General features: G+C 43.8%; 2 protein-coding genes across 7 annotated transcripts in view; one reads left to right on the top strand and one right to left on the bottom strand.

Annotated features, from left to right (window-relative positions):
- Positions 1-9122: 9122 nt before the first annotated feature.
- Positions 9123-25746, bottom strand: part of LOC103714908 (GTPase HflX-like) — a 63837-nt gene continuing 47213 nt past the window's right edge. For 4 of the 6 annotated variants that reach the window (XM_039119384.1, XM_039119382.1, XM_039119385.1 and 1 more), the window contains one exon: positions 9123-9572. In XM_039119384.1, the coding sequence (XP_038975312.1) occupies positions 9462-9572 (111 nt within the window). In that variant the 3' untranslated portion in view covers positions 9123-9461. Of the gene's footprint in view, positions 9573-18330; positions 18647-19685; positions 20103-25746 lie in introns of those variants that run through there. The other 2 variants (XM_039119381.1, XM_039119383.1) reach the window with 2 other exon arrangements.
- On the top strand, positions 12800-15016 carry LOC120106375 (pentatricopeptide repeat-containing protein At1g08070, chloroplastic-like). The gene has a single exon (XM_039119379.1). It carries the CDS (start codon positions 12852-12854, stop codon positions 14925-14927), a length of 2076 nt encoding a protein of 691 aa, XP_038975307.1. The 5' UTR covers positions 12800-12851; the 3' UTR covers positions 14928-15016.

The raw sequence follows: 25746 nt of genomic DNA on the forward strand, positions 1-25746 counted from the left end.
GAGCAAAGATAGATTCTTTAAGGAACTTGATAACCACTTTGTGATCATTGGTCTTACATGCGATAGCCTCAATCCATTTTGATACATAGTCAACTGCCACAAGAATGTACTGGTGCCCAAACGACATAGGAAAAGGATCCATAAAATCAATACCCCAAACATCGAAGATTTCTATAATTAAGATAGGGTTCAGGGGCATCTCATTCTTTCTCGAAAGTTTTCCTAATCGTTGACATCGATCGCAAGATTTACAATAGTCATGCGCATCTCGAAAAAGTATGGGCCAATAAAATCCGCACTGCAAAACTTTTGCAGCAGTTTTCTTCCCACTAAAATGACCACCACAAGCATGGTCATGATAAAAGAAAAGGACATTCCTTTGATCATGTTCAGGGATGCATCGTCTGATGATTTGATCAGGACAGTATTTGAACAAGTATGGTTCATCCCAAAAATACCATTTTACACGAGCTAGGAAGCGGAATTTCTCTTGTTTGGTCCATGAACTGGGCATTCGTTCAGTAACTAGATAGTTGACTACATCAGCATACCATGGAACATTGGTATGGAAAATCATCATTAATTGTTCATCAAGGAAGGTCTCGGACACAGGCATGGATTCTCCAGATGATTCAACAATTAATCTGGACAAGTGGTCAGCTACAACATTTTCAGATCCCTTTTTATCTCATATTTCAAGATCAAATTCTTGAAGCAAAAGGATCCAACGAATGAGTCTTGCCTTGGCATCCTTCTTTATGAGAAGGTACTTAAGGGCGGCATGATCAGAATAAATAAGAACCTTGGATTCTATTAGATAGGGACGAAATTTGTCAAGAGCAAAGACAACAGCCAACAACTCTTTTTCAGTGGTAGAATAGTTCAGTTGGGCGTCATTCAGAGTTTTGCTCGCATAATGAATCACATGGGGAAGCTTCCCCACTCGCTGACCTAGGACGGCACCTATTGTATAATCAGATGCATCACACATGATTTCAAATGGCAGATTACAATCAGGGGACCTTATGATGGGTGCTGAGGTTAGTTTAGACTTAGTCTTTCGACAGCAGTTATACAAATCGGCGAAAAATTAAAAACAACATCTTTCGCCAACAGATTGCATAAGGTTTCGACAATTTACTGAAATTCTTGATAAAGCGGCGGTAAAAACCCGCATGCCCTAAAAAGGATCTGACTTTCCTAACAGTTTTGGGAGGTGGTAATTTGGCAATTAATTCTACTTTGGCTTTATCCACCTCGATTTCCCTTTGTGACACAATGTGTCCCAAAACAATACCTGATTGGACCATAAAATGACATTTTTCCCAGTTAAGAACTAAATTTTTCTCTTTACATCGTTCTACAACAAGGGTCAAGTGATGGAGATATTCATTAAAATTAGATCCGAATACAGAAAAGTCATCCATAAAAACTTCTAAAAATTTCTCCACCATGTCGGAGAAAATGCTCATCATACACCGCTGGAATGTAGCCAGTGCATTGCATAACCCAAAAGGCATGCGACGATAGGCAAAAGTGCCATAAGGACAGGTGAATGTGGTTTTCTCTTGATCCTCACGTGCAATTGGAACTTGGTTATATCCAGAATAACCATCAAGGAAACAGTAATGAGAGTGGCCAGTTAGACGTTCTAACATTTGGTCAATGAAGGGTAATGGAAAGTGGTCTTTCCTAGTCATGGCGTTCAGCTTTCTATAGTCGATGCACACTCGCCATCCAGTTTGGATTCGAGTTGGGACTAACTCATTTTGGTCATTCTTGATCACAGTAATTCCAGATTTCTTGGGTACGACTTGAACTGGGCTCACCCACTGGCTATCAGAAATAGGATATATAATCCCTGCATCTAAGAGTTTAATGATTTCAGCTAGAACCACGTCCTTCATAACTGGGTTAAGTCGCCTTTGTGGTTCTCTAGAGGTTTTTGCATCCTTTTTTAGATGAATTTTATGTTGGACCACAGAAGGGCTAATTCTCTTAGTATCAGCTATAGACCAGCCGATCGCTTCTTGATTTTTCTGAAGGATATTTAACAACTTCTCTTCCTGTTCTTCAGTTAAATTTGATGCAATAATAACAGGTAAGGTGTTGTTATCCCCTAGAAATGCATATTTTAGGATTTCAGGCAGATCTTTAAGTTCAAGCTGGGGAGGTTTGACACTTGAAGGTACTAGCTGGGATTCAGGTATAGGTAATGATTCAAATTTAGTAGCCCATCTACTAGTATCCATTATAAAAATAGAATCTAACAATGCATTAACCTTTTGATTCGACTCTCCTTCCTCACAATCTTGGCTGAATTGGGCCAAACATCTTTCTAGTGGATCAGAATAACTTGATTCCTCGAAGGACTTTCTGATTATATTCTCAATCATGTGAATTTCTTCTAAATCGTCCATCTCATATGGTTGATTACTACTGTGAAAGACATTGAGTTGGACAGTCAAGTTTCCAAATGCTAAGGTCATTATCCCATTTCGGCAACTTATCACAGCATTTGACATGGCCAAAAATGGTCTGCCAAGGATTACCGGGATGTGACTACCCGGATTTTTCACTGGTTCAGTTTCAAGGACTACAAAATCCACAGGATAGTAGAATTCATTAACTTTTACAATCACATCCTCCACAATTCATTTGGGATACTTTATCGTCCTATCTGCTAATGAAAGAGTGATGTTTGTGGATTTTAATTCCCCCAAACCCAACTCAATGTAAATAGAATAGGGTAACAGGTTCACACTAGCTCCTAAATCTAGAAGAGCTCTCCGAATGATGGTTTCTCCTATTTTAATTTCAACAGTGGGGCAACCAGGATCCTTGTATTTTGGGGCAATCTGTTGTTGAATAAGAGATGAGGCTTGTGCAGCCATAACAGCTTGCCTAGGAATACTGGTTTTTCTTTTTACCGTGATCAGGTCTTTTAAGAATTTTGTATAGGAGGGGATCTGTCTGATGACATCTAGGAAGGGTAAATTTATTTGAACATTTTTAAAGACTTCCATGATTTCATCGTACTGAGATTTTTTCTTTGAGTCTTGTAGTCTACTAGGAAAGGGAACCCTAGGTTTGTATGTTTCTATTGGTTTCTCCTCTATTCCTTGTGTTCCCTGTTCTTGTGCCTTTTTCTGAGTGGGGTTCGGTTCATGCTTTTCTTCTTTTTCTTGTATAGGAAGTTGGACCTTGTTGTCCACTTGCTTGCCAGACCGTAAAGTGGTAATTACCTGAACTTCATGGGTAGGGTTTTCATTAGAATCAATCTGAAACTAGCCTCTCAGCCCTTGATTTTGTTGCCTACTAGGGTTAGGTACTGGCTGACTTGGCAATTCACCTCTCTTCCTATCCCCTAGAGAGTTAGCTATTTGGCTCAGACTAACCTCAAGTTTTGCAATCGTTTGCGCATGGAATTGGTTAGTTTGTGTTTGAGCCATATTGGTCTGTTGTTACTGTTGGATGAAGTCTTGTTGCTGCTTCATTATATTAGCCATCATGGTTTCTAGAGTTGAAGATTGTTGTGGGGCAGGGGTATTGTAAGGAGGTACAGATGGAACCAAAGGTTGGTTCATTTGTGATGGACCTATTTTGGAAAAGTTCCTCTGAAAACCTGGTAGACCACTTTGATGCTGAATAGGTTCATTTTGCTTGTATGAGAAGTTCGGATGAAACCTATTATCAGGATGATAAACTGGGCTGAATGAATTGGGAGTGGGTTTCTTAAAGGCATTATATGAATTTAGAGCATTTGCCTGCTCAGCCTTAATGTTGGGTAGACTAGGACAATACTCCACTAGATGCTCAGAACTGTTACACAAGATGCATAAGCCTTGTGGCTCATGTTCCACTTTCATGATGGAATTTGGCTCTTTTTGTGAGTTTGAGTTAGTGGAAACCGTAAAAGCATCCAACTTTTTTGCTTAGATTATTCACCCCATTCACCAGATTCGACATGATATTTTTGAGTTCTGGGTCTGTTTTTATTCCGTAGGTCAATTCTCTAGAACCCATAATCATCTCTATCTACCTCCTGACCGTAGCTACTCCAATTTTGAGCATTTTCAGCTAAGTCCACAAGGAACTCATAGGCTTGATTAGGGGTTTGGTTCATGAACCTACCCTTATGCATGGATTCAAGCATGTTCCTATGTGCTGGAGGTAATCCTTTGTAAAAGAAATGTACTAGATCAGCCTTGTCAAGCCCATGGTGCGGGCACTTGACCAAAAGATCATGGAATCTTTTCCAAAGTTGGAAAAATTCCTCCTTAGATTTTTCTCTAAAAGTTTTATGGCATCCTTAATTTTTTCAGTCTTTACTATGGGATAGAATTTAGCCATGAACTTCCTAGATAGTTGTTCCCATGATGTGATGGAATTTGAGGCAAGGAAATACAGCCATGCAGCAGCACGATCCTCTAAAGTCATGGAAAACAACCTTAATTTAATACCCTCTTCATCTAAGTTTTGATTTCTAAACGTTTGACAGATTGTCAAAAATTTGTTTAGATGAATGTAGGGTTGTTCACTCTCGAACCCATGAAACTTGGGTAACATGTTTATTATTGCAACCTGAATCTCGAATTGGGCTGCATTATTAATTGGTAATACTATGCAAGTAGGGGGACTAGCGGATGCGGGTGCAAACAACTCATTCAAAGTTCTAATATGTTCACCAATTGTAGAGATTGACGGTTGGTTTACAGTTCGCAGGTTGTGATGAAAAGTTCTGTCAATCTCAGGATCAAATGGGGTTAACTTATTCCTTAATGATCTTCTACCATGCATACATTATCAACACTTCATTAGATTTGACTCCTACAATGAACGAAATCTTAAAAGAAGAAAAGGGCTAGATACAGATGACCACAACCAACACCACACAACAATTTGACTCTATTAGTCTTAGAATTAAGTGAGGTTTAGTAGCTTTTAATCTAATTGCACAGAGATTTATCAGGTTAAAAAGTTTCTGAAATTCTCTCCTAGATTAGACAGCTTCTAATCTCCCTTTCAGAGTAAGCTTGAGCTTACCAGTTAAGCGATCCAGTAACCAGTGACCAGAAAAGTCCCGGAGTGTGTGGTGGTGCCAGAAGGGATACACCGATACCACAATACCCGTAACAGTTCTCACTATTGTAAAACTTTCCTAGACATCACCAATTACTAAATTCTCACTGGAGTGGCTTTCAGCCGCTTCTTTCCAAGAGCCTAATTGAGCTTGAAAATCCCAAGGCCAACGTCTAATTGATTTTAATTTAATTTGGCTTAGGATATGTATGCACGATGGTGATTTTTGGGCTAAGGACAGGTAATGACTTTCCGACCTTACCTTAAATTATTTTATGCAAATGCTTAATACTAAATGCAGCAAATAATCAATAATTTTTTTAAAGTTTATGCAATGTCATTAGGTTGTACTGATTAAATGAGCAAGCAATTTTTTTTTACTATTTTTTTTTAATTTTTATATAGCAATAACTTGAATGTAAACTAAACACAATCCTTATGTGTCAGTCAATCTCCGAATGCCCGTTAAATAAGCTTTGGAGATTACTCCGTGAGGAGCCCCAATAGAGGTATGATAACCTCGGAGGATTGCACCTTATCAATTACTAGCAAAATTAATATTTTTTTTATTTTTTAATTTAATTAATTTTTTTTTCAAAATTCAGAATTCAAATTTTCAATTTAAAATTTTTTTTGAATTTTAGAATTTTAGAATTTTGGAATTTTTTTCTTTTTCAATTTTTTTTTGAATTTTAAATTTCAAATTTGAAATTTCAGAATTTAATAACTACGAAATTATTAACTAAAAATTATCAAAATAAGAAAAAATAATAAAAATAAAAATAAAAACTTACTACCGGAGTGCGTTCACTCCGGGTATCCAAAATCCGATTTGATCTTCGTGATCATTGTTGCTTCTTGATTTGCCTCCCCGGCAATGGCGCCAAAATTTTGTTGTCAAATTCCTGTTTACCTGAAAATACGCTAAACAGATCGTTGTTAGAACCGACAAACAAAGTTTAAATTAATTTTACTCTTACCTGTTCTACTCGAAGAATAGTGATCGTAAGAGGTCGATCCACAGGGAGGCAATTGGAGTTGCTTAAAAATAAAAACGTTGACTCAGACTCAAAATCGATTTTTGAATATCAAAAAGAAAAGCATTACATCGGGGATGTTTGAATGATTCTCTGGGTTACCAGAGAATGTTTTCTACTTGAAATTGACAAAAAGATAGGTATTTAAATCCTAAAAGTATTTATATTTTTAACTGATCAAAGAAAATCTTTGGCATAAATTAAAATGGATAAAAACAGTGTTAAGAAGATTGAAACCTGGAACATAAATTGCATAAAAGAAAATTTTATATATTGCATGAAAGAAAAATTAAAAGATTGCATAAAAAAAAATTAAACTGAACCTAGAACAAGGATTGCGTGGAAGAAAATTGATTGATTTGATAAAAAAATGATTACAAAAAGTAAAAAAATTTGAAGATGAAGCCTAATGCTCCTTTCTTCTGCAAATAAAAAATAAAATAAAAATGAGAAAATCCCTTCCTCTCCCACGGTGGGACTTCAACATAAACTACTCTTTTTTTTTCTTTCTTTCCAAGAACAGAGCACTCTGTTCTTGGTTCTTTTTCCTCCAACCAAGCTCACCTCCTAAGGGCTCGTTTGGTTCGCGGGAAAAGAAGGGGGGAAAGTGTGGTAAACGGGAAAGTAATGAGATGCCTCTTGTTTGGTTGGAGTTTTCAAAGGAGAGAGAAGGAAAAGTTATATTCCCATGGGAATGTGATTCCCACATTTCATGGGAAAGTCTTTCCCATGAGAAACATGGGAAAGTTACTTTCCCATGAGGCGGGAATCACTCCATTTTTACTTTTTCCTAAAAAGTCCTTTCAGCATTAAAGAAGCATTAAAGAGGCATTAAAAACCTAATTTTTATTAAGGGCATAATAGGAATTATATATAACTTTCCTAGGAAAGTGGATGGCCAACCAAACATAAGCACCTTGGAAATTTGTCACTTTCCCATGGTCAACCAAACATGCCAAAAGTACTTTCCTAGGCATCCTCTTCCTAGGAATTTGTTTCCCAGGAATCATATTCCTAGGAAGGAAAATGCTTCCCGCGAACCAAACGAGCCCTAAGCTCCTCCCTCCTCTGTTCTTTCTTGAACCAGCCGACCTCCCTCTGTTTCTTGGTCCCCAGCCGATCACCACCCTCCTCCACTGAGCTCACCTTCTCCTCTCCTCTGCCGATGGCCCCTCCCTTTATAGATTAATCCCCTGGAGTGAGGATGCTTGGGATCTTTGCTGGGAGGAGGCGAATCGTCTGGGATCGCACGCGGAAGAAGGAGGATGCCACGGAAATCACTGGGGTGCTGGAAATGGAAGGGCTGCGTGTCATCCAGGATGCTGGGGTTTCCTTCACGGACGCGGGATCGTTGCTCTTCCCTTCTTTGGGTGCCAGATTGGAAGCGGGAGGAGGACGAACGGCTGGACGTGAATGACGCTTCGAATCCGGAAGGCGGGCCGCGGGATCGACGGGGAGGAGCCGATCGTGGAAGAGATCCGGTGCGGATCGGCTGGAACACAGGATGCTTGCATCGCTCGAAACGGCAGCTGGAAGTAATGCGGACGACTGGAGGAGGAGGATGCGGCTGAAGAAGAAACGGACGCGTGAGGGGATTCGCTGATTTGGGAGGCTGTGAACTTCCTTCTTTGTGCCAAGAGGGGGACACGATGCAGGGAGGAATGAGCTAGCCACGGGATGCTTGCAGACGCGGAGGAGATGGACGGGTTGATGCTGGGAATCCGGAATGGGCGCACGGCTGGGAATGGAAGGTTGCAACGCTGGTTGGGACTTGGCTTCGCAGGAAGCTGGGATTTGATCCGGATGCGTCACGGATCTGGAAAATTCTGGGAGCACATTGGGATTGAAGGCTGAAGACCGTTGATGACGGAAGAGATCCGGTTGCATCGTGGGGCTGAGCTCCATCACATGAAGATGCTCGCTTGACTTGAGCTCGGGCTGCCGGGTATTGGGCTCAAACCCAATGTTAATTGGTTTCTTGGATTACTTGCACTCAAGCACAAATAAAACGTTAATTAGTTAATTTTATTATTAATGATTAGCTATAATACTAATTAAGATGGTATGACGATTGCACTTTTGTGCCCTCATCAATCAACGTCTCGGAGGAACTGGGATTAGATGACAGGCTATGATCAGATTTTTTTTGCCTGCATCTTAGATTGAAGGGGAGAATTTGATATATCTGATCCATGCATAATATCATGAAAAATGGATACAAATTTTTGACTGCTACTTAGTATCGGCAATGGGTGTCTTGCCATATATTAATGGCATAAACAATCCTTTGACGAGCTTTCTGGTTAACAAAGAAAAACATCTTTCAAAGAGGAAGAGACTTCACCAATGGCTGTAATGGATTGCAAATCCCCATTTGCAGTATGAATTTGTATATTGCCATTATAGTGTTTGACATTAGAATGATTCTTGGAGGAATGGGTCATATGGTTTGAGGCTGCAGAATCAAAGAGCCAAAGGTTTGAAGGAGATTTACCATCACCAGTAAGTCTAAGAGCTGAAAAAATAGAGAAGATCATTTGTTGAACCATTTCAGGTGTTAGAAAACCAGAGGCAGCAACTGTAGTTGAAGAAGTTTGTGAAGACATCGTTGCATTAGAGAGAGAATCCAAAGAATCAGAAACTGGAGAACTAACAATAGCTTGAAATGCTCTTTGATTGCGATTTTGTGGTTGCATCAGACATGTTGTGATGATGTGCTCTTTCTCCTTGCAGTAATTGCAAAATTTCTTCTGACAGTGAGTTGCAATATGGCCAATTCCTTACAACTGCAACATTTAACATTCCTCATATCTCGACCTTTCGCTTCCCATTTGCTGCATAGGCAATATTTTGAGAACCTGTGGAAGCCTTCTGTTGTTCCATAACTGCCTGTGTAAAGCAGCGCTGTTCCCCTCACAAAAGCTCACTCAAACAAGTATCCAAAGATGGTGTAGGAGATTGGCTCATTAAGTTAGAGCGAACAATTTCAAAATCTGGATGCAGTTTCATCAGAAACTGATCTCTCTTGCCTATTTCATTGACCTTTTGAATAGCAAACAATGACTCCACAGGAACTTTGGCATACACAATATCAGAGTATTCAGTCCACAAATTAATAAAAACCATAGTAGTATTCTTGAATAGACAAGCTCTCTTGATTGTAGTTTGCAATATCAAATTCCAATTAAAACCTTCCAGCATCATTCTCTTGGTTATAAACCCGTTTCAAATAATCCCACATACCTTTGGCTGTTTTAGAGGGGCAGAGATTCAAAATTATGTGGGATTCCGTAGTTCCCAAAATTCAACTCCTAATGCGTGCATCCTTCATCTCCCACTCTGCTACTTTAGCACTGCCAGTAAGTCTAGAATCAGACCCATCAAGGTGTCCCTGTAGTTCTTTGCCTTCGAAAAATGTTTGGAATTGAAATTCCCAAGTAAAATAATTCTTTCCTGAAAAATAGATGCAAGAAGACTTAGATTTTTCAAAAGACATGTTGAACAAAGAAAGATTATGCAACAAAATTAGGCCACTCTGAAGCTCGAAGAAATTACAGAACCAATTCTATAATGTCCAGTACCAAGAAGACGAGAATCACGAAAGAAATGGCTAGGCTCTAATACCATGTCATTATATAGAAACGAGATTAATTACAACAATTAAGACTCCTTAATCTAAACATGCAATAAATATAATATAGCCTAACTATGGAAAATACATTTTAAAATCAAATGTCTATTTACAGCAATATATACTGGAGATAGGCTGTCATCGATAGCTGGCTTTGACACAGACTTCTTTCCAAATATTTAAAGTATCATTGGGCAAATCTAGATTAACTAGTTAGCTTGATTGGCTTGGCTTAGTTTTGAGCAGATTAGCAGGCATTTTTGACTTGATGGGCTCAGGAAGATCTTAATTTCTTGACCCAATACATGACAACTTCAAATGATGGAATTCCTCTAATTATCTAATACTGTATCCAAACAAGCATCTTCTCTAGCCGTAGTTCTCAAATCTAAGTGTGTTATCCTTCTGTGGAAATCTCTACTATTTTATTAGGAGAGGCTTCTGTTGTGGTTGAAATATGGCCTGAGGGTGATCACGCCGGAGGAAGCCGAGAAGACACCGGCCGAGATGGAAAAAAGGGGAGAAAGGGAGCCATGTCCTGCGCTCCAGGGTACCTATACAAAGTCTTGGCTGGAGATTCTGGCAAAAGCCCTCCGATGATTAAGTTAGCAGAGTATTTTGAAAAAAAAAAGTTCCCGAGTGTTTTTGATATGGTTTATTTATAGTCCTCACAATGGTACCTAGGTGGTTGAGGTATGGTCTATCCTCATCATAAGAGGAGATGGTCTTGGTCAGGTGGTGTGTGACCAAGGCCAGGGCTCACTTGAGGCACACGGTTTGGGCGGTCCTTGTGCACGGTATGGTGTTGGCCAGTGTGGCAAAGTATGGCTCTTGGCAAGTGTGGCAGGATATGGCTCTTGGCAGCAAGTCATGGTCCTTGGTTGGCATGTCATGGCGTGGTCAGCAAGTCAGGATGTTCGGTCATATGTGCGAGCGTGGGCGCATGCGCGGGTCGTCGGGCAGGCTTGGAGGCCGCGACATGTGTTTGGCGAGGTCGGCTCGGCTTTTGGCGGGGGCTGAGGTCGGCCGGGCCTCTGGCCGAGTCGGCTCGGCCTTCGGCGGGGTCCGAAATCGGCCTGGATCTTAGTGGGACTGAGGCCTGCTCGGCTCTGAGGTTTGCTCGGCAGGAATTAGGTGGTTCCACGCTAGAGCAGGACGATCCATTTTGCCTCTCATCAGCTTCAATCATTTTCCTTTTCATACTTATGAGATTCTGGATGAGATTTACTTTCTAAACTAACAAGTTGATACAAGCTGTTCCTATCTGCATGTTGCAATTTTCACAATCATTCAAGTACGGCTACTCCTCCCCCCCCCCCCCCCCCCCCCCCCAATTCTCTCTTCCTATATCTCTATGTTTGTGTCGCTTTTGTCATATTGGTTCTCTTTCCCTCCGCTATCTTTCTTGGTCTTTCTCTCTCTCTCTCTCTCTCCAGCGCCATAAGTGAGACCACTTACACTAGCCCATCCCTATGTCTCTTCCTTTACAAAACCTCCCTCAAGACATCACCTAAACCCCAAGCCCTAACCTGTCTTTCTTTTTATTAGACCAGGAGAGGTTAATCCCCACTTGCTATCTACTCCCACCCTACACCATCTAGACTAGAGCCTAGGTCCAAGCAAACTAAGTCCGAGCTCGCGGAATCATGGCTTTGCCAATAAAAGGTTGATGCGAGAGCCAATGCCGCTTCGAATCGAACCCAATTACCATTCGAGCAATCGTTTAGCAGTCTAAGCGCCTAACAAAAAATTTCCCGGTTCTGAAAGTTTCAAATATCAAACCAAATCGAGGGTTGGTTGGGTTCAAAAAAGAACTGTGCGCCTTGGACTGGGATTTGGCTCAATTAAAAAGAACCCAATTATCCAAGCCTAGAAATATAGAGTTCTAATTTGGCATTCATATCCAACCACAAAAGGATCTAGAGAATATAGGAAGATGAGCAACTCTTTAACATTTGGAGCCAGGTTCTAGATGAGCATATGAATTTGTATGCTCTTAAGAAATTGAGAAGCAATTATACACCTACATACATATTCTTTGAACTCAAATTCATGGAAAGAGCCCTACTTTATAAGGTAGAGGTCCTTGACATCAATCACTGCATCATCGTCCCTTAGGTTAGCTAAGAAAATCTTGGGCTCTCATTCCGCTCTTGTAGCATCCAGAATTGTGCTCGTATCCTGAAAGCCTCCACCTTCTGGTTTTCTTAAGATGAACTTTGATGGTAGCATCGAGCAGGGTGGATGCAGTGGCGGTGCTGGGTTTGTCATCAGAGATCAGGAGGCCAGATTAGTGACGGCCGGGGTTCGGTGGATTTTCGATTAGTCCATCGTCGGTGCCGAGATCAGAGCCGCTTGGGTGGGAGTCTCCTATGCTAGGTAGGTGCTGGGTGCGGACAGTATTATTCTTGAGAGAGATTTAGCCACGGTGATCGAGTAGATCCAGGGTCTAGGTTGTGCTGCCAGTGGGATGTGGCTGTTTCATGACATCTGTAGTTTTTGGGTGAGTGCGCCTCCCATCAGGCTATTTATGTTTACAGAGAAGTAAATAGTATTGCGGATTGGGTGGCATTCTATATAGCTCATCACTCCAGCTATTTTTTCTGGAAGAACCACGTTTGTTCCATATTCCTTACAATTTTTTCTTCTTTCTGACTTTATAGGCTATACCCATACCCGTTGTACCTAAGTCGCGGATGTACCAATATATATATATATATATATATATATATATATATATGTATATGTATATATATGTATATATGTATGTATATATGTATATGTATATGTATGTATATATGTATATGTATATGTATGTATATATGTATGTATATATGTATATGTATATGTATGTATATATGTATGTATATATATATATGTATATGTATGTATATATGTATGTATATATATATATATATGTATGTATATATATATATATATATATATATATATATATATATGTATATATTCATCAATTAATTTGGGGAATCGTTCTTTTGCGCGAAGTATACAACCCCGGTCCCCCTCTCTCGCATATTTTGCGTGCTTAAAAAGCAAAATAGTTGAGTTGAACTGGAAAAAAAATAGACAACGGGCTTCCCATGATGAACCACTCATTCTCACCTTCCGCCACCCAGACCCAGCCACGGCCTCCGCTATCCATAAACCACGCCCACCTCGCCGCCCTCCTCCAACTCTGCCAAACCCCCCGCGAGCTGAACCAAATCCACGCCGCCTCCATCAAAACCGGCCTCTTCCCCCACTCTCCCGCCTTCTCCTCCCGCCTCCTCGCCCTCCACTCCCGCCCCGTCCTCGCCACCCTCGACGAAGCCCGCTCCGTCCTCGCCCGAATCCCCCACCCCACCGCTTTCTCCTGGAACGCCCTCATCAAGCGCTGCGTCGAAGAACACCACTCCCACACCGCCCTTGCCCTCTTCTCCTACATGCTTCGCCGGTCCTCCGCCGCCCCCGACAACTTCACCCTCCCCTGCGTGATCAAAGGGTGCGCTCGGTTGAATGCCGTCCAAGAAGGGAAGCAGATCCATGGGTTGATTCTGAAGCTGGGTTTCGGCCCGGATGGCTTCGTTCAAAGTAGTTTGGTCAGCTTCTACTGTAAATGTGGCGACTTGGTCTCTGCCAGGGAGGTGTTCGATAGAATTTCGTGTAGAGATTTGGTTACTTGGAATTCGATGGTTGACGGGTACGCGAGGAATGGCCAGATTGAGGTGGCGAGGGGGTTGTTTGATGAAATGCCGGAAAGGGATTTGTTCTCATGGGCATCATTGATCAATGGGTACTCGAAATGCGGGGAAACTACAATTGCTCGAGAGATTTTTGAACAGATGCCCGAGAAGAATGTGGTCTCTTGCAATGCGATGATTGATGGGTACATGAAAAATGGGGACTTTGAATCTGCTAGAGAGTTGTTTGATCGGATGCCCGTGAAGAATGTCATCACTTGGAACACGATGATCACAGGGCTTGATAAGAATGGGCGTTTTAAAGAAGCTCTTTCTGTTTATGAGAGGATGCTTGCAGCAGGACTTGTTCCGAATATGGTGACATTGGTTAGCGTCCTTTCAGCTGTCTCTGGGTTAGCTCTGCTCGAAAGGGGCCGGTCAGTTCATAGTTACATTAGGCAGAATGGATTTAGGGTAGATGGTGTTCTTGGAACTTGTCTTATAGATATGTATTCGAAGTGTGGCAGCATTGAGAGTGCTCTCTCCGTTTTCGAGGAGATTCACAGAAGGAAGTTGGGGCATTGGACTGCGATGATCATGGGCTTAGGAATGCATGGTATGGCTAATGATGCTATACAGTTATTCATGGAGATGCAGAGAGTTGGAATAAGACCCCATTCTATAGCATTTGTTGGAGTGCTGAGTGCCTGTAGTCATGCGGGAATGGTGGATGAGGGGCGTCAGTATTTTGATCTCATGAGCAAGGAATATGGTATAAAGCCAACAGTCGAACACTATGGTTCTCTGGTGGACCTCCTCTGTCGAGTTGGGCGTCTAAAAGAGGCGAGAGATGTGATAGACCGGATGCCCATGAGACCAAACGAGATAATTTGGATGAGTTTACTTAGCGGATGCAGGAAATATGGAAAAGTTGAGCTTGGTGAATTTGCTGCTAAGCGTGCGATTGAACTGGCACCTGAGGCTTCTGGGTGCTATGTCCTTCTCTCCAACATATATGCTTCTGCTGGCCTCTGGGACAGTGTCTCGAAGATGAGGGGTCTGATGAAGGAAAGAGGAGTTAGAAAGGATCCAGGTTCTAGCATGGTAGAACATGGAGGTGTGGTTCATGAATTTGCTGTGGGGGATACTTCTCACCCCCAGACTGAAGCAATCTATAATAAACTGAATGAGATGGGTAAAAGATTGAAATGTGCAGGATACATTCCTGACACCTCACAAGTTCTGTTGTGTATAGAAGAGAGAGATAAAGAAGCAGAGTTGGCTCTCCATAGTGAGAGATTGGCAATTGCTTTTGGTCTTATAAATGCGGAACAAGGGTCGCCGATCCGAGTTGTCAAAAACTTGCGAGTTTGTAATGATTGCCATAATGTGACAAAGCTACTTTCGGGTTTTTATGAACGTGAAATAATTGTTAGGGACAATAGCCGCTTCCACCATTTCAAAAAGGGAACATGCTCATGCATGGATTACTGGTGATTTTTCTACTGCTATGACTGTATTTAATCCTACATAAGGTGCAAGTGACATTGGGCTATCTTTAATAAAAGTTGGAGAATTTTTTGCAACGAATGTTGTAGCTCCGACATCTGCTATCATATAAAGATCATTTTTTTTGATAATATAAATCAGGTAAGTGATAGAAGAATGGCAAGATTCGCTGACCTTAAAAGTAAGAAAGCGGATGAGTCAAAGGACCACAAAATAATGTGGATGTACATTTTCTTGCTTTGGGAGAAGGGTCTGCTATGAAGATGCTTGGCCAGGATATTGACCTCCTATCTCAATGGCGCAGAACCAACAGATGCTGGAATATTAGGTTAGAGAGACCCCTCACAGCTAGGGAGAACTTCAAGAGATTCTTTCTCTAGTCCAGCCTGGAGTTGGTCCCAATTTTCCTTGATGGAACCTCTGTCCATCCATGAATTAGCAGTTTGGAGGACAGCTGCACCCACAAAATTGAGATTTTTTTTTTTTTTTTTGCAGTTTGGGGGCAAAAAACAGATTAAATACATAGGAGAATTTGATGAATCAGGGATGGTCTTTTACTAATGGTTGTGTGCTGTATAGTAACACTTCAGAAACATCTGCTTTATTTTCTTCTATACTGTCCCTTCTCCAAGAGAATTTGGTGCTGCATTAGATCCTCTGCGTTTCTGCGGTCAACCTGCTAGCCTCGCTTTTCTTTGGACTAAATGAAAAAATCATGGAGTTAAAAGGCTTCTTCAACCAGCTTGGCATCACTTAGTTTCAACTGTCACTTGAGCATTTGGAAGAAGCATAATGCTCGTATTTTCCTAAAGAAACACTCTTCCTGCCTATGTTTTAAGATTGGCTATGAGGCTTCTCAAGGATTTATCTGCACGCTCTGCAATGAGAAGCAGATGAACAAGCTAACTATCAAGGTTCATGCAGAACCAAAGCCAGATTCACTACAGAGTAGCAAAGAGAATACTCAATACATTCACGGCATGAAAGAGTTCGGCATATGCTACAAACCCAACTGACAGTGATTTGGCTGGATCAATGAATGACATAAAAAGCACTTCAGGCTCTATGCTTACGCTAGGATCTGAAATTTTCTCATGGGCATTGAAGAAACATGACACAGTGGCATAGTCATCAGCTGAAGCAGAATATGTTGCAACAGTAAGCTCGACTTTTCAAGCAATGTGGCTTAGAAGAATACTTGCAGACATCGGAGAGCTATAGAAAGAGCTTACTGAGATATTCGGCAGCAACAATCAGCAATCACAATGGCAAATATTCATGTGTTTCACAATAGGATGGAGCATATTGCAATCAAATATCACTTCTTGCAAGGATCAACTACAAACAGGGAGATTGTGCTAAAATACTGCAAGACAAAGGAGCAGGTTGCGGACATCTTTACAAAAGCATTGAGACAGCTAAAATTCAAGATTTTATGGGGCATGCTTGGAGTATCCAAAAAGTAAATTAAGAAGGAGGGTTAAAATATTAATATACCTTTTGTAGGATAAAATAAACAGAAAAAGTAAAAAAAAAAAATCAAAAATATATCTGGAGCTTACTCAAATGATCTTGATATTTATAGTAGTCTCTAAAAACTTGATAAAAAATTATTATATCTAGAAAGCATCAAAACGTGGTGCTATGTTTGGAGTCCTGTAAGTAAACTCGCATGGAGCTTCAGTTACAAGTGTGACCAATTTGCTTGTTTGGATGCTTGCAACTTAAATTGCAAAGTTAAGTTGGATGGCTGCAACTTAAATTGTAAAGTTGAGTTTTGCTTGTCCTGCAATTTAGGGTTGTCTTGCAGTAGGTTGACTTATGGTTAAAATGGTCATAAGACGAGTTACAGCAGCTCGACTATATATTTTAATTATTTTTTTTCCTATTCCATTTCAATTAAAATCTTAGCACCACACTCTATGTCATCGCGTCCCTCTTATCTAGTGCCCCATTTCGACCTTGTCCCATTAGACCTCTCTGGTTGCGACTAGCCATCTCCTTAATCTCTTCTCTTTCTCCTCTTTCCCTTTCCCTTTCCTCTCCTGCCCCATTCTTGAGTCCTTCCCTGCCACCATCTTTGATGCCTCCTTAGGTCTCCCACCTTTGGATGCCCTACGGCTACCTCGTCCATCTTGACCTTTATTGCAACAACTTCCTTTTTACCCGCTCCTCATCTTCTCCTAGGTCTCCTGCCCTAATCCCTTCCTCTTGGTTGCCCTCATTTGCTGTGCTGCCCTCCTCCTTCACCCCATCTCCTCATTCGTCATCACTATCCACATGTTCCACCACTACAGTGTTATGCACTATCTTTGGCCCCTTGCCCCCATCTCCTTCACCTTCTCTGCCTTTCTCAAGACCTGCACCATTGCATGCTCCTTACCAATGGGCATCTAGGTCCATGCCTATGCCCTTGACACTGATAATTTTGATACCAACCTCTTCGTTCAAAATACCCATTATCTCTATGTACATCGGGTGCTTCGACGTGATGTCTACTTGCAAGGTGTTTGAAGGAATGTATGTTAGCAATACCATATCTTGGGCTTTGTTGATCCTGGCCTATATCAAGACGTAGGACATAGACTCCATTGAGGGGCTTTTCAAGAGGGCCCTAGTGAAGGACATAGTGCCATGGACTACCATGGTCATAAGGTGAAGTAAGGCCACACCCTCTCTCTCCTCTCCATCTTTTTCGTTTCATCTTTATTTTGCCCAAACTCTTCTCTAAATACAAGAAGTGAACTTTCTTCTAAATCAACTACTGCAATTTAAGTTTTAAAGCTACTTGAGCTGCAGTGCAACTTTAATTATAAAGCTCTAACGAAGCATAGAAAAATTAGTTGACCAATATCCTCCAACTAGAATGTAGCTAAGTGCCCCAACCACCAATCAAATAAAATCTTTTTTTGTCTTCATATACCAGCTCTTTTTACCTTGAAAACTATTTTATCTTGGTCCAACTACTCTTATTAATTAAAGTAGACCTTTTTCTCTTTGTAAATATGAAAAAGGAATAGCGCATTGTAGAGCAAGGTGAAATGATGGATGAAGTTTTTCCAGCAATTACCAGACAAAGAAAGATGTACTCTCACCAACAAAAGAAAAAGGAAAGATGTGCAACATCTACTTTACTCTAGTCAATCTCTGTATTGCCAATCATGACCTACTGGGAGGCAAAATTTCAAGATCACACATGCTATGATCACAAGTGCAAGATGTATCATGTTTCACGGGCTCAGCCCAACTAAAACATAGAAGCAGCCCCAACAGTCACAGCCACGAGTCTTGCATTCTCTTGCTTGAACAATTCACAACCCCAAATAAAAAACTAGTATGGTTAATGCAACTGATGAAGACAAACACACCAACTTTAAAACTACACAAGGCAATTTCTTGATTCAAAATAATCCTAAAATTTCATGTCATCAATTAAGACATCTTTAGTTTTATCTACATGAGTATAATGTTACAACAAGATCAAGCTCTTATGCTAAATCTTGGCCTACATATATACAAAATATTTACCATATCTCAATTCATGAACAGGGGGCCTGAGAAGAAAACTGGCAAGAAGCTATTAGAGAAATAAGCTTATCATATTTTTAGCAACCTGAAGCCACATGTTGTTGCCTCATTGGTGTGAGTGACCTAGCAAGTGGAAGGGGCACATGTGCTCTCACTACAGTCCCATTCTCCATGTATTCCTTCAATAATTAATATATATATATTTAGAAAATTAAACATGAATATTTTCTTTCTTTTGAGATAATAACATCTATTAGTTATTTTGTCATAATCCATCTTACACCTCAAACATCTTATCCACTTGAAAGAGCCACACAAAGATGTAAGCAACAGGAATATCGAGATATTAAATTTGGATAGTGAAGAAGCATATACAGAAATCATTTTAAATGGATAATGAGATGGGAAGCAATGTACAAAAAAGTATTATGCATAAATCACGGCTTTTGATTATATAAAGATGTGTGCATACATTGGTGGCTCGTTGCAGTTCCAAGCGTAGGCTAATTTCACAGCATAACAACATGCCCTATCTGTCATTATGATCTGGAAGGACTTCAAATGCCATTCTTCTCTTAGGCAAATTAATACAGGAGTACTTGTCATCGGGGCTTTGCATAAAGAAAGTTTACTAAGTGAATCATGTACTACTACTGATCTTAAATTCACCTTTCCCCTTTTCCCAAAAGATCATGCCATTTGTAGAGAAGGTAACTTTAAATATCTCCTCGGCCCTTCATTTTTTTTTGTTGTTGCATCTTTTCCCTTTTTGGTGCACGATAGGTTTAAAGAAAATGTTCAGCGATTGTAAGAGAATGGGGAAGTGTAATACCAACAGGGAAGGAATTTGCTCACTAGTCTGGTAGGTGTAGAAAGGAGACAGATTACACTTAGATAATGGTTAACTTTATTTCAGTGGCAAATCCGATGAAAGATTGTAACTGTAAAATAGCAGTGACAATCACACAACTTTTACTCCAGACTGGTGGCATATTTCTACCTTGTTGGTGGATCTTAAACCATTAGAAAAAGATATCAAAATATTCTGGAAAGAACTCAAAGAAGAGTATGGGAAAAAGAAGAAAAATCTAAGCAGACTAGTGGAGTAGCTGACGCACTATTTTTTTTTTAATAAATACCAAAGAAAACGACTTAGATGATGGATGGGGGGTGAGACAGAAATACAATGTTTAAACTGGAGTTTGGCTAGTTGGATCATACTTTAATGTGGCATTTATCATATATTTTCTTCCTGACAACTGAATGAAGTATTATAGTGAAACAAGCCGTAGTTCCTCCCAGTATAGGCCCTTTTAATGCTTGGGTTAACATTGGGATGGTTTCATAGTTTCATAAGTTTGAACCTGTGGCATATTAAGTAATGACAACACCTGCCTATGAGATCTCCAAATCACTATTAAAATCATGACCATCAGCATGTCAGTTCGAGATCCAAGGGGTAGTCTCAAGGCCCTTAGCTATTGTTCTTGAGAAATGGTTGAATCAGGTGCATTCCTTGAAAGACATTTATAGGATTTCTCTCTACGACAATTTTCACTTCTGGATCCGGCTAGCTCAGTAGGTTCTGTTCTGTAGCATGTCTTTTTATTACCTAAAGCTGCCAAACTGAGAATCCTGCAACAATTCAAAGGGTCAATATCAAGTTGAGAGTTGGTAGTAAAATATTCTCGAACATCAATCATATGATGATCAATGAAACCAATTCGATATGAGGGTGGGAAAACAATGCATGATGGTGAAGGTGAAGGCTGAAAAGAAATACTGATGGTCTAAGATCAACCAAGAAAGGTAAGCACTTTTAGGAAGAGTCACGTGCCATTGGCACAGAATAAAAGAGTCATCCTAGAAAGTTTCAGTACCAAACCTTGGAGAAGAAACATAGTAATTTATTGAGAATCATCTTGCAAAAATTGTCTGCTTTCGGTTTACTAACTGGGTGAAGTACCAAATAGAAAGCTTGACAGAATAACTGAATTTTGAGTATGCTCTTTGAGTGCTAACAGGATGCAGGAGAGTTGTTGATCACATGGTACGGTTCCAAACTATAAGATCTTTAGTCATAAAAAACTCTATTGTATGTTAACTCATAAAAGATTATGGTGTCCAACTTGATTGGTGAAAGAGGTTAGTAGGAGAGAGCGGGTAGAGAGAGAGCGGGTAGAGAGAGAGAGAGAGAGCGGATGCGCCAAAGTCCGCGCTACCTAGGGAGTCTTTGAGGTATTTTAACAAACAGGAGTGGGGGAGGGGGTCATGGCCGACCTTGGGGGCGGTGCGACAATGCCGGCCCCGGGGAAGGCCGAGGGACCTAGAGTCTCTGTTCCTGGGGGTGGTGCGAAGGGTCGCTCTTGGGTTGAGGTGGCGAAGGGTGAGTCGAGGAGGCAAACTTGGACGTGTCATCGGTCCTCTCCGACGGAATTGGAGATGCTGCAGAGGAAGTTTACGGAGGTGGTGGTGGTACCCGAGGAGGAACTGGAGGGGAATCGGGCGGAGTGGCGGTGCACGACGGTCCTAGTGCGAAGCCTGGGGAGAAGCGTCCCGGCGGAGTGGGTAGCAAGGGAGATCAAGCGGGCGGGGCGGCTGAACTATGAGGTGGAGTGCTTTACGCTTATGGACGGCGTCATCGCCGTCCGGTTTGCTAATGAAGATGACCGGGAAGCCGCTATGTCGAGTGGCCCGTGGATGGTTGCCGGACAGATTCTGGCTATGGACCGGTGGCGTCCCAACTTCATCCCCGGGGAGGAGGGTGTGGGAAGAGTAGTAGCTTGGCTCCGGTTGCCGCGATTGCCATTAGACTACTGGAAGAAGCCCACTATTTTTCGAATAGCATCCAGTGCCGGGATCCCACTGGCGTTGGACGGAGTCACTGAGCAGGGGCGACGGTACGGCTTTGCCAGGGTTAAGATTGCACTGGACTGTTCCGTCCCACTCAAGCCGGGTATTCTGGTGAGGGGTTGCTCGGAGGGGGCAGGGGAGCCTTTTTGGCAGAGCTTCATTTACGAAAATCTGCCGGTTCCCTGTTCTCGGTGTGGTCGGATCGGGCATGGGGCGGCGGAGTGTCCCTTCCACTTGCCAACCCGTGGGGCGGCGGAGATGGGGGAGTCCCGGGGGAAAGGCAAGGTTGTGGAAGGGACGGATCACCCGGAGAGCTCGAATCAGAAGGACGGGGATGGTGTTGCGCCGGAGGATCTGCCGGTCTTTGGACCGTGGATGGTCACAAGCTTCTCTCGATATCCTCGGGCAGCCGTGACGAAGGCCCGGGGAAAGGAGAAAGGTGAGTCCGGGGCTAGGGGGACCTCAGGGTCGTGTTCTCCCCGTCCCGGCAAGAAGCCGTCCGAGCACAAAACGGGAGATGAGGCCTCCCCGATCGACGCCGAGGGGTGGCAAAAACCCACCAAGCTCGCTCGACGAAGGACGCCGGAGAAGGATGTCTCGGCAGCCGGTGCGGGTGTGAGCAAGGCCGGACCGAGCCAGCTCGTCCAGGGAGCGGAAGCGGGGGCTGAGTCGGGCCTAGAGCTGAGTTCGGATTCGGACGGCGCTGATCCGAGTCGGGTCGTAGGCGAGGAAGGGGGCGAACCTGGAAGCGGACCCAACCGGGGTGGGGTCAGACCTGAACCCACGGCGCGTCCTGATGAGCTGGGAGTGAGCCCAAGGAAGCGAAGTAGGAGTCCTTGCAGACCCAAGGGCTCGATGCGTCACTTCTCTCCTGCGGGGGGGTTATCTCTAACCAGGAAGGATCGGATGGGTGGTCACCGGAGGAGTAGGAGTTCCCCTCCACACCACTCGGCGGCTTGTAGTCGCCCCCCCGGGCGGGGCGGGAGCCCAAGGGTGCCGGAGGCTTGTTCAGGTTTGGGGAGGTGGCACCCGCAGGGAAGCACAGGTACAGGTCCGTGTCTGTGGCGGCAAGTCGATCCGGCTTGGGGGAGTCATCGTCGGCAACTCTGTCCGGTAAGGTGGGGCCAATGGAAGCGTCCGCAGGGAAGGAGGTTGTCGCTGGTTCCGGGGCGAGCAGAGTGGGGGCTGATCCTCAAGGTAGCCACAAGGTTCTAGCGGTGCCGGATCCGTGCCATATGGCACGGCTGTACAGTGAAGGGGAAATCTCAGAGGAATGTGCCAGGGATGCTGTGGAGGCTGGGGACGCCGGGATCGAGGCTGACAGTGGGCAACGGAGTGTCATTGATCGTGTGGTGTCCTCCTGTTTGAGGCGTGTGAATCAGTCTGAATGTGCTGATGAACATCTTCAGGTCGTGAGCCAGCTGAAGGCAGCAGCGAAGAGGGAGCTCTCGGGAGATGTGGCTTGTGTTGGGACCACGGAGGAGACGGTGTTTCATGATTGCAACCCCGGGGTAGTGGGTTGTGATACCCCCATGGGTGATCAATGAAAGTCCTCCTATGAAATTGTCGGGGTGCGGGGAAGCCCTCTTTTGCCCCGGCTTTTCGCAGGACAGTGCAGCAGCATTGTCCAGACATTTGTGTATTGTTTGAGACCCGCTTGTCAGGGAGGAGCCTAAAGAAGGCCAGAAGTGCGATTCGCAGATCGTGGGGTTTTTATGCAGTGGAGTCTCGCGGGCTATCAGGGGGCATTATTGTCACTTGGAAGCAGGGATCTTTCAGATTGGACATATTTCATGTTTGTGAACAAGAGGTTATCATGGTGATCTCGGAGGGTGCTAACTCACCTTGGGTCCTTGCAGCGGTGTATGCTAGCACTGATTTCAGGGAGAGACGGAGGCTATGGGAGGAAGCATCGCAGGTGATCTGTCAGGGTTATCCTTTGTTGATTGCTGGTGACTTCAATTGTATAGTTGATCCCCAGGAGAAGATGGGGGGTAAGCCGTTCTCTTATGAGCGGAAGGTGAAGGAGTTTCAGGACTTTTTGTCTGTTAATGGATTGATAGATCTGGGGTTTGCAGGTCCTAGATTTACATGGTGCAACAATCAGCAGGGTGTTGCCAGAGTTTGGGAGAGACTGGACAGGGCCTGTGCGACAGCGGGGTGGATCCAGAGGTTCCCGGATCATCGAGTGAGGCACTTACCCAGGATTGCATCTGATCATTGCCCTTTATTGGTGAGTACTGATGTATATACTCCGGTGCATCCCCCATTCAGATTCGAGAAGTTGTGGCTCTGCTATCCGAGATCATGGGAGATGGTGAGGGAGGCCTGGAGCATCCCTGTTAGGGGTGACCCCATGTATCGGGTTTCACGTAGATTGGAGCTGGCGAGGAGGCGTCTGAGGAGGTGGAACAGGGAGGAAGTGGGGAATATTTTCAGTAGGATTGAGGAGTCAGAGGTGGCCATTGCTAGATTACAGGCTCAGGAGGTTCGAGGAGGGGGGCTTCTGGATGCAGAGGTAGGGGAGCTCAGATCCTTATTGGCGTTGCATGATGCCCTCCTTAGGCAGCAGGAGATATTCTGGAGACAGAAGGCGAGGGTTCAGTGGATCATGGAGGGGGACAGAAACACCAGATTTTTCCACCAGGCGACAGCGATTAGGAGGCATCAGAATCGGATCAGAGCTATCAGAGGTGAGGATGGGCAGGTGTCGGAGGATCCGGATGTGATCCAGAGGATTCTGGTGAGTTTCTTTAGGGCCAGGTGGACAGAGCATTCGGCAGGTGCGAGTCTAGCTGATAGTCCGATGCCAGGGGATGGGGTTACGGAGGAGGAGACTTCAGCTCTGATCAGGCCGGTGTCGGAGAGGGAGATTAGGGAGGCGGTGTGGTCCCTCGGGGGGACAAGGCCCCGGGGCCGGATGGATTCCCACTGGTTTTCTTTCAGAGATATTGGACGATAGTTGGTCGTGATGTGACGGAGGCTATTCAGTAGTTTTTCAGTTCAGCAGTGATGGCGCATGAGTGGCAGCAGACTTTCATTACCCTGATACCGAAGCGGTCGGACGCTTCGGAGCCGAGTCACTTTCGTCCGATTAGCCTTTGTACGACTCTGTACAAGGTCACGACGAAGATTCTTGCTGTTAGGCTGAGGGGTGTTCTTTCTAGGCTCATTAGCCCAGAGCAGGGGGCTTTCTTGGAGGGGCGGAGTATATCTGATAATGTACTCATCGCCCAGGAGTTTATGTATGATCTTGGGAGGGCGCCAATGAGAAGAAGCTTGATGGGGATCAAGCTTGACATGGAGAGGGCCTATGACAGGATGAGGTGGGATTTTGTGCAGCAGTCATTGCAGGGATTTGGGTTTCATGAGATATGGATCAGGTGGGTCATGGGCTGCATTAGAGCTCCTTCCTTTGCTATTTTGGTGAACGGTACGCCGTCGGGGTTTTTTGAGTCATCAGGTGGGCTGCGCCAGGGGTGCCCTCTTTCCCCATTGTTGTTCATTATCTGTGCGGATGCGCTGTCTCGATCTCTCCGGCAGGCGGTGGCTAGTCAGGAGTTGGAGGTTTACAGACCGGTGGCGGGGGCCTTTGCGATCTCTCACTTGCTCTTCGCTGATGATTGCTTGCTTTTAGCCAGGTCGTCTAGGCAGGGGGCTCGGGTGATCAGTCAGGCCCTTCGGGATTATTGTGCTGTGTCGGGTCAGCAGGTCAACTTGGCCAAATCGTCCGTTATGTTTAGCCCGAAGACTAGAGTGGCGGTGAAGCAGTCCATACTGGAGATCCTGGGGGTGGGTGAGCAGGCGGGTACGATGACATACTTGGGGATTCCGCTTTGCGGACGTCGGTTGAGGGCTGGGGACTGTACCTCTCTTAAGCTCAGTATCAGACGCAGGTTAGAGGGGTGGCAGATACATTCACTTTCCATGATGGGTAGGATCACCTTGGTTCGCTCAGTCCTTACATCAGTTCCCATCTACCTATTGTCCCATGCCATGATCCCGGTGACAGTTCTGAGATCTCTTGAGCAGCTTTTCAGAGAGTTTATCTGGGGGAGGAGCAGTGGCAGAGGCGGTATCCATTTGCTGGCATGGGAGGTTGTATGCCAGCCGACCAGAGATGGTGGTCTGGGGGTGCAGTCCTTGGTGGCGAGGAGGGAGGCCCTGGCGGCGAGGCATGTTGCTAGGTTTGTGTTGGAGCCCGAGTGCATGTGGTCCTCTTTGATGAGGGCCAAGTATGGAGGGTTGGGACTTGGGGTGCGACCTGGGCGTCACCACTCTCCGGTCTGGAGGGAGGTGTGTGTCAGGGCTATGGTGGTGCTACCGGAGATCAGATGGGCCATCGGGGACGGTCGTTCTATTGATGTGTTGGAGGATAGTTGGGTGACCGAGTGGCCGATTTGCCGCCTGCCGACATTGGTGGACT

The sequence above is a fragment of the Phoenix dactylifera genome, unplaced genomic scaffold (assembly GCF_009389715.1).
Source record: "Phoenix dactylifera cultivar Barhee BC4 unplaced genomic scaffold, palm_55x_up_171113_PBpolish2nd_filt_p 000539F, whole genome shotgun sequence".
Classification (NCBI taxonomy): Eukaryota; Viridiplantae; Streptophyta; class Magnoliopsida; order Arecales; family Arecaceae; genus Phoenix; species Phoenix dactylifera.